This window comes from Triticum urartu, chromosome 6A (genome assembly GCF_056163025.1).
Source record: "Triticum urartu cultivar PI428250 chromosome 6A, HENAU_Tu73, whole genome shotgun sequence".
NCBI classification, from domain to species: Eukaryota; Viridiplantae; Streptophyta; class Magnoliopsida; order Poales; family Poaceae; genus Triticum; species Triticum urartu.
The window spans coordinates 544,761,842-544,771,103 of record NC_141878.1 but is presented as its reverse complement, the minus strand read 5'-3'; the positions used below and the strand labels follow the sequence as shown (position 1 = coordinate 544,771,103).

At 45.1% G+C, this 9,262-nt stretch overlaps 1 protein-coding gene across 1 annotated transcript; it reads right to left on the bottom strand.

Moving 5' to 3' along the window:
- Window positions 1–8,244: 8,244 nt before the first annotated feature.
- Window positions 8,245–9,262, bottom strand: SCP2 (sterol carrier protein 2). Its single transcript, XM_048680220.2, has 4 exons — window positions 8,937–9,262; window positions 8,784–8,844; window positions 8,575–8,674; window positions 8,245–8,467 (listed from the first exon to the last, which is right to left on the bottom strand). Exons 1-4 carry the CDS (start codon window positions 9,060–9,062, stop codon window positions 8,386–8,388), a joined length of 369 nt encoding a protein of 122 aa, XP_048536177.1. The 5' UTR covers window positions 9,063–9,262; the 3' UTR covers window positions 8,245–8,385.

Genomic DNA, 9,262 nt, shown 5'->3' with positions numbered 1-9,262 from the left:
TGCATTACGGAACGAGTAAAGAGACTTGCCGGTAACGAGATTGAACGAGGTATTGGGATACCGACGATCGAATCTCAGGCAAGTAACATACCGGTGAACAAAGGGAATTGTATACGGGATTGATTGAATCCCCAACATCGTGGTTCATCCGATGATATCATCGTGGAACATGTGGGAGCCAACATGGGTATCCAGATCCCACTGTTGGTTATTGGCCGGAGAGTTGTCTCGGTCATGTCTGCATGATTCCCGAACCCGTAGGGTCTACACACTTAAGGTCCGATGACGCTAGGGTTATAGGGAAAGTTTGTACGTGGTTGCCAAATGTTGTTCGGAGTCCCGGATGAGATCCTGGACGTCACGAGAAGTTCCGAAATGGTCCGGAGGTAAAGAATAATATATAGGAAGTGAGGTTTTGACCACCGGAAGTGTTTCGGGCGTCACCGGTAATGTACCGGGACCACCGGAGGGTTCCGGGGGTCCACCGGGAGGGGCCACCAGCCCCGGAGGCTTGCATGGGCCAAGAGTGGGAAGGGACCAGCCCCTGAGTGGGCTGGTGCGCCTCCCACCAGAGCCCAAGGCGCAGCTAGGAGGAGAAAGGGGGAAACCCTAGGCGCAGATGGGCCGAAGGCCCACCCTAGGGCGCGCCCCCTCTCCCCCTCTTGGCCGCCCCCCCCCCCCCCATCCCATCTAGGGCTGCCCCCCCCCCTAGGGGTGGGAACCCTAGAGGGGGCGCACCCTCCTCCCCTTCTCCTATAAATAGTGGGGTTTGGGGGCTGCCCAACACACGAGTCTCTCTCCCTCTTGGCGCAGCCCTACCCCTCTCCCTCCTCGTCTCTTGTAGTGCTTGGCGAAGCCCTGCTGGCGTGCCACGCTCCTCCACCATCACCACGCCGTCGTGCTGCTGCTGGACGGAGTCTTCCCCAACCTCTCCCTCTCTCCTTGCTGGATCAAGGCGCGGGAGACGTCACCGGGCTGTACGTGTGTTGAACGCGGAGGCGCCGTTGTTCGGCGCTTAGATCCGAATCGACCGCGATCTGAATCGCTGCATGTACGACTCCACCAACCGCGTTCTTGTAACGCTTCCGCTTAGCGATCTTCAAGGGTATGAAAATGCACTCCCTCTCTCTCGTTGCTAGTATCTCCTAGATTGATCTTGGTGACACGTAGGAAAATTTTGAATTACTGCTACGTTCCCCAATATTAAGGATTGGGCCTCTTCTAGGATCAAATACCGACCAGAAGGGGATGAATGGGAACCCAGTTTTCCACTCCATGTCGATGGTGAGATAGTCGGGACTTGGCCGACCTTCGTGCTCTGAACTTCGTGGTGTGGAAGGACATTGCCTTCGACTTGGCCTTCTGTTGCACCATCACTGCTCTTAAGATCAGTAATGGCATGTCCATGTCCTTCTGGCTTAACATTTGGCTATATGGCTGCACATTTGACTCGTGCTTGGCTGCTCTTCTCTCTCACACAATGCGACTTAATGCTTCTATTGCTAGGGTCTGAGGATAGTCAGAACTTATGCTTGACTTGTGCCTTAGGCATTCCTCTTTTGCCGAGTCCAAACTTGGTTCCATGTTGTTATTAGACAATGTAAACTTGAATTTGCAGGTACCAGATGTGTGCACGATTAGACTCTTCAACATCTATCCTTTATTGCATTAGCTTGCCGATAATCCCCAAGTGCAAGGAATCATCGTAGAAATTTTCAAAGGTGAAAGTGATAAGTATGGAGTGTCGAACCCACAGGGAGCTAAAGGTAAGATCAATATTCTCACAAGTCCTATCTGCCACTGATACGACTCTACGTACACCGAACGTTTGCTTCCATCTAGAAACGAGAAATAAAACTACATTGTGGGTATAAAGAGGATAGCTTTGCATGAATCAGAGAGCTAAAATATAAAAATAGGTGTTAATATAAAGTTAGAATATATTACTATATATTATAAATAACGAGTGTGGAATAATGATGGGTCGGTGTGCGGAATTGTTCTAGGCAATTGTTAACAAGATCGATAATCATTATTGTAATTTTATATAAGGGAGAGGCATAAGCTAACATACTTTCTCTACTTGGATCATATGCACTTATAATTAGAACTCTACCAAGCATCCGCAACTACTAAAGATCTTTAAGGTAAAACCCAACCATAGCATTAAAGTATCAAGTCCCCTTTATCCCAACAACCCCCTTACTCGGTTTTAAGTTTCTGTCACTCTAGCAACCCACTATAAGCGAATCATGAACGTATTGCAACACCCTACAACGAGAATCCTTCACGTGTGCCCGGCACGGAAAAGCACTATAGGACAGCACCAAAATAAAACATACAACTCAAACCAATCTAGATCATCAATCAACCCAAAAGACAAAGAAATCTACTCAAAACATCATAGGATGGCAACACATCATTGGATCATAATATGTGGCATAAAGCACCATGTTCAAGTAGGGGATTACAGCAGGGTGTGGGAGACTGGACCACTTAAAAGAGATGAGGAAGGTGATGAAGATGGTGACGTTGATGAAGATGATCACCGCGGCGATGGTTCCCCCGACGGCACTCCGGCACCACCGAGAGAGAGGGGGAGAGAGCCTCCCCCTTGTGCTTCCTCCTCCATGGCCTCCCCCCTAGATGGGGAGAGGTTCTCTCTCTGGTCCTTGGCCTCCATGGTGATGATGGCCCCCTCCGGCTTCCTCCTCCATGGCCTCCGGTGATGATGCCCCCCTCCGGCAGGGTGCCAGAGAGGGTCTAGATTGGTTTTTGTGGCTACAGAGGCTTGCGGCGGCGGAACTTCCGATCTAGGTTTCTTTCTGGGGGTTTTGGTATTTATAGGAATTTTTGGCGTCAGTCTCACGTCAAGGGGGTGCTCAAGGAGTCCACAAGCCGGGAGCACTCTCCCAGGGGGTAGGGCGCACCCCTTGTGGCCTCCTCGGTCACTTCCTGGCCTAGCTCCGGTGCTTCGGGGGTCCCTTTTGGTCCATAAAAATCACCGTAAATTTTCAGCCCATTCCGAGAACTTCCATTTCTGCACAAAAAATGACACCACGGTAGTTCTGCTGAAAACAACGTCAGTCCGGGTCAGTTCTAATAAAATCATAACAAAACCGTATAAACTTGTTGTAAACATGGCATACATATTTCATAAATTATAGATACATTGGAGACGTATCACTTGCAATGTTGCATTTTCTTATCGAGTGGTGGACTAGCATGCTTGTGCAACTAGAAAAACTTCACCCCAATGAATGCAGGTTGTTCCTATGGCTTGCCCTAAAGAAGTTGTACATGAATAAAATCAGGCTTAGAAGGAGAATCGCCCCTTCTGACCTTTGCTCATTCCACATAAATTTTGAAACTACAACAAATTTATTGTGAAGGTAGGAAACATTTTAGTCTCAACCAATACTTATTTACCTTAGAAGAGAAAGTTCAAGATGCAACGAATGAGCTCCTTCAGTCCCCTTTTTAGAAGAAGGGCTTACAAAGGCATTTTTCACTCTTACTCTGACGGGCCCCTGACCCTGATGGAATTCCTTTTCTATTATATCAAAAGTTCAGAAATCTAGTTAAAGCTGATCTTATGAACATGTTGGATGACTATATAAGGGTACTCTAGACATATACATGATTAATTTTTCCATTTTGACGTTAATCCTAAGGAAGTTGATGTTACTTCTATGAAGAAATTTTTACCAGTTAGCTTGCTTAACTATAGCTTTAAAATCTTCACCTATGTGTCAGCTAATAGGATTAGTATTATTCTACAAAGACTGGTTGCTAGAAACCAATCTGCCTTTCTAAAAGGAAGATTCATTTTAGAAGGTGTAGTTGCACATGAGGTGTTGCATTCGGTCCATTCTTCTAAAGAGCAAGGACTGTCGCTTAAGTTAGACCATGAAAAGGCCTTTGAGATTGTCAAACTAGATTTCCTGGGAGAATTGTTACAGTGTAGAGGCTTTGGTGGTAAGTGATCCTCTTGGATCCACAAAATTACTCGTGGGGGCCTGTTGATGTCAAAATTAATGGTTGTAAGAGTAGTTTCTTCAGTACTGGCAAAGGGCTTAGATAGAGGAATCCCCTCCCCCCCTTCTCAGTAACCCAGTGGTAGATGTTCTTACTAGGATGTTAGCTAAAGCAGCATTGCATGATCTAGTTAGAGGGTTCCGCCCTTCTGTTTGCACCGGAGGCATCATGAATATCAAGTATGCATATTATACTGTATTATTCTTAGACAAAGATGTAGAGAAAGCATAAATCCTTAAAATGATCTATCTTGCTTTGAGCAAGTTTCTAGGATGAAGATAAACTATAACAAAAGTGAGTAGATACCCCTTAATATGGTAGAGGAAGAATTTCATGTCTTTGTAGATATCCTTAGTTGAAACTAAGGCAAATTCTCTATTAGATACCTAGGTATCCCTCTCCATCACGATAAGCTCGGGAGAGAGGACATCCAACCATTGATAGATAAAATTCTGAAGGTCATTGTTGGCTAGAGAGGCAAGCTTCTCTCCTATAAAGGAAGGCTGATTCTTTTCCAGGCTTGTATTGTGAGCATTCCTATTTACCTTCCTTCCGTTTTAAAGTTTCCCAAATAGGCTATAGAGTTAATTAATACTTGAATGGCTCACTATTTGTGGAATGACTTTGAAGGTCGTAGAAAGCTTCACCTAGCAAATTGGAGGCCTGTTTGTATGAAGAAAGAATTTGGAGGATTGGGTGTTCCCAATCTCCAAGAACTTAACCTCTGTCTCCCTTGGATCAAATGATACTCTGAGGGGGAAGGAAAGATTTGGAAGACCATAATTGATCCTAAATATAGAACCAACAAACCAAATATCTTTACATGTGCTACTACTAACAGCTCTAGATTCTGGAAAGGGGTAATGAGTGTGATTAAAGCCACCAAGTTTGGTTATAGATGGCTGGTGGGTAATGGGGAGAAAAATAGATTCTAAGATGATACCTGGTTTGGTACATCCCCTTTATCTGTTCAATTCTACCCATTGTATGTTATTTGTAATGAGTCATCCAAAACTATTAGAGATATTTGTGATGATCACCAGGTCAAGCTCACCTTTAGAAGGAATTTTGACATATGGGTATGAAACAATGGCTCCAACTACTTGAAAGTGCTAAAATTGTTAGGCCTTGTTTGTTTCAGATTTAGGAAACAGATTCTCGTAGAAAAAAATCAGAAGTTAAAACAAATAGCTATTTGGAACCAGCTTTGCTAATGAAGACATGCCATTTTCAGTGGAATTGCCTGAAGCACGTCAGGTGTACTTCAGTGGCAAAGCTGATTCTATAAATCAGCCTTGCTAGTGAAATGAATCCATAGGTGACTCGAAGCTAACTGAAGCTGAAACAAACATGGCCTTAGTTACACAGGTGACACTGACTCTCTTATTTGGCAGTTAGATAGCAAAGGGCATTATATTCCACTAGCTCTTTGTACCATACCATGTCATTAACTTTCGAGGAGTGCGGCCTGTTTATATTCCTTCTCGCTGGAGCTTGAATGTTCCTCCTAAAATTCATATATTTCTCTGGCTAATCTTCACAACAAAGTCATGAGTAGAGATAAGCTCACGAAGAGGCACATATCAAACCTTTGGATTGTGTATTCGACTCTCAAGATGAATCGGAATATTATTTGATGTTCGAATGTGTAGTCTCTAGTTTTATTTGGAAAGTAGTCAATGAACACTTTGGTATCCCTCTAGCCTCTAGGTGTTGATTACCTTTCCATTGCTAAGTTTGGCTCTCTGATAAGAAAAACTTTGCCCTAATACTACATGTGCAACAACTATGTGGTGTGTTTGTATATATTTTTTGCGAAATTGATCAGATCTATTATAGAGATTCATCGGAAGTGCAAAGCACCCCAAACATGAAAAAAATTACATCAAAGTTCATGGACCACCGAACGACCATCGCCGCCGACGTGCCGCTGTTCTGGAACCCAGTTGGTCACCTCAGACAGAAGCAGCGCCCCTAAAGGCTCGACATGCCCAAATTATCCATGAGGCTCTCATGCTAGCAGCTTTCTTTTCATGCTTTTTAACCCATCTGTGTGTGTTGTGCCTTAGTTGTTTCGATTTAGTTTCTGTTTGCTCATTGTCTACTTCTTTCAGACACCTGAACCATGCATGTATGAGTTTTTTTTTTTGCGGGTGAACCATGTATGAGCTACTCGTGGTTTCATTTTGGCTAACGGAACCAGGGATCACCTCCATGTTTCTCTAAAATAGAAGTCGTTCATCACTTTCATAGAAGCAACAAAGTACGATCCATGGCCATTATTCCTGTGCTTTGGAATTTACTGTGGAAACGCGGGAATTCAATGGTCTTGTAGGAAGAATTTGAAGATTTGAACATCACAGCTACTACTAGAAGATGTGCCGATAACCTCGTTCTTTGGTCAAATGGCTGCTCCAACAAAGTTAGCAATTCCTTGATTGGAGCAGACATGCTCCGGCGATAAAAAGGCCGGGAAAAGAACGCATGCTATTCTTGTGGAGAGACTGGAGGTCTCACGACTGGTGCCTATTATTGGCCTGCTCGCTGAATGTTTTTGACATTAGTATAGTGTTAATATGAAATTGCATAGGAGCACTCGGCGACGCTGCCCACTAAAATCTCAACCCCCATGCATCTCGGGATTCTCAACCACTATATTAGCCGCAATGTATTGCGAGCTTTATCCTCATTGCGAGCTTTATCCTCTTGTACTATCCTTTGTTTCTGACGTATGTCAATCATTAAATTCACGGCGTTCTGTAGCCACATGGTGGTAGGTCCTGTTATATGCTATGTCTAAACTCACCAACCAGCGGCCAATCACGCCAAATCCAATTCATTGCCTTTCTAGTTCTGAATCTCATCGCTATGCTTTTTGTTTGCATCAAGGTCGCCGGACATTGACATGATGCCTCTAGGTCGCCGGTTTTCAGAAGCCTTCAAGGAATAATGTAGTTTTTCAATGCCACCCTAAATGTTTTTACTCGTTGTTCCATGGAATGTTAAAGTAGCATCCGCTGCTGTTGTGATGCTTATTGCTGATGTATCCCTGCTAATCGAAACAAGATACCAAGGAGTCTAATTTTGTTTAACGTTGCACTACATTCTCTCTGGACAAACAGTGACTTACACTTACCCGCAACACACAGTGTAGCCACGCCACTCTTTAATTTGCCAGCCGACGCATGATTTTTAATTCTATACATCCTCGATACTTGACTCGTCCCTCCCGTACAAATCCAATTCAATGTTGCGTGGAAAACTCTCGTCGTCTAACTGGATTCAGTAACACTTTAGAACATTTAATGTCCGATGTACAGCTATACTCCATCCGTCATAGTTTACAAATCCTATACGTATATCTAGGTTGTTAATTTTATCACCCTAATATAAACTATAACACAAAAATTATATCTTTTAAAAATAGAACATCTAAAGTTTATATTGGTATTTTCTTTTGTAATATATGACTTGTATTAGCTTGATCAAATTGACAACCTAAGGATACACGTACGCCCTGTAAACTAAGAGAAGGAGTAATAAATATCACAGCACAGGTATCCACTGTTAGACTAGCCACAATAGGAGTAACTTCAGCAGTAACATCGAGTCCAACTCAACAAATTTGCTTATATAGCAATGAGTCAATGAGGAGAAAGGTAGTTGTGGTAACTTAGCTAGTTATTGTAACATCATATATCCCAATGCAATATGAGTCTATAAACTAATAAATAAAGCTCTATATGTTACCACACTTATGCTACTACCCACTATATGAAGGTAGTAATATAGTCTAAGGATATATGTATGTTACTCTTCATTGTGGCTAGTCTTACATCGTACGCGTGAGTCTTGTATTCGTATTTAACAATTCATTTCTTACGTTGTACGCATGAGTCTTGTATTCACATTTAACAATTCATTTTCTCTAAAGTGACACGGATCCCTAGAGAGCATGGGTGTGGACGTGAGTTCGATGGGCTGCGTCGCCGAGTGCTTAGACTGAGGGCTCATCTCCGTACGTTCAGATGTGATACTAAGCATGACGTGTACGATCGGTGTTCCGTTTATAATAATCTAGAATGGGCATGCATCCGAGTAACAGTAAACGGTGAGCCATCGAGAAAGCCTATCATCATCGCCACAGTACACATCGTTCGTACCTAGTGGTCTCCTTCTCAACCAAAGAAAACGAATTTCACTCCAGACACTGAAACTTCTGTTGTTCTTGTGGTGGTTCTAGGTAAACAAACTCTCTTACACTCTGGTCACACCAAATTGCCATCGCGAGCATAACTGACTCTTTTATTAACCGATCACTGGGGCAAGGCACGGCAATCCGGCGTTCTACAACTTGGACGGCTTGGGGAAGATGTCCGGCGTGAACTTCTGCGCGGCGCTGATGCTCCCCTTGATCTTCAGCTTGCCCCTGCACAGCACAGCAAATCGAGCATGATATAGCCAGGATCCTTTGGGGGGAAAAGCTCTGAATCATCAGCGGTGAGGTTCTAGATTCTTCTATTCGCAGTTATTTACCTTATAAACGCCATCTGCGGGTTCAGCTTGCCGCTGGCGATGGCGAGGAAGTCGTCGTCGGTGAAGGTGAAGGCCGCGTCCGGCGTCCCCTCGTACTTCCCTGCACGCCGAGACCACAGCAGAGGAAGAATTTCTTCAGGAAACACGGCCCAAGAAACCGAAATTCAGAACCCGCGCGGGACGAATCGAGCGGCGGGGGGAGCTGGGACCTGTGGAGACGGCGCCCTTCTTGAGGTCCACGACGAAGATCTCCTCGTCCACGCCCATCTTCTGTTATCAGATCGAACCCCCGAGGCCGAGGGCACCAAGCTTTAGGCGGATTCCATGGGGGAAACAGAGGGATAGGAGGATATCATACATACCTTGGGCGAGATGTTGAGCTGGTAGACGAAGCCGACCTTGTTGGCGATCTCCTTGCCGGCGTCGGTGGCGAGGTGGGCGCTCATCTGCTCCAGGAGCCTGGCCGCCTTGAGCTTGCTCGCCTCCATCGCGGCGCGCGGGACTACGGATTTGGGGACTGGGGGAGGGGGCAGGCTGGAGATGGGGTTGGGATCTTGGGACTGTAGGAGATGATGATGCTCCTCGCCCTCTATAATGGCTCCAACCACCGGGGAGGGGAGGGGAGACGTGCAGGTACGGGAGTCGCCTCGGCTGGGGCTAGGGTGGCTCTGTTGCGGTGGTTAGGCGT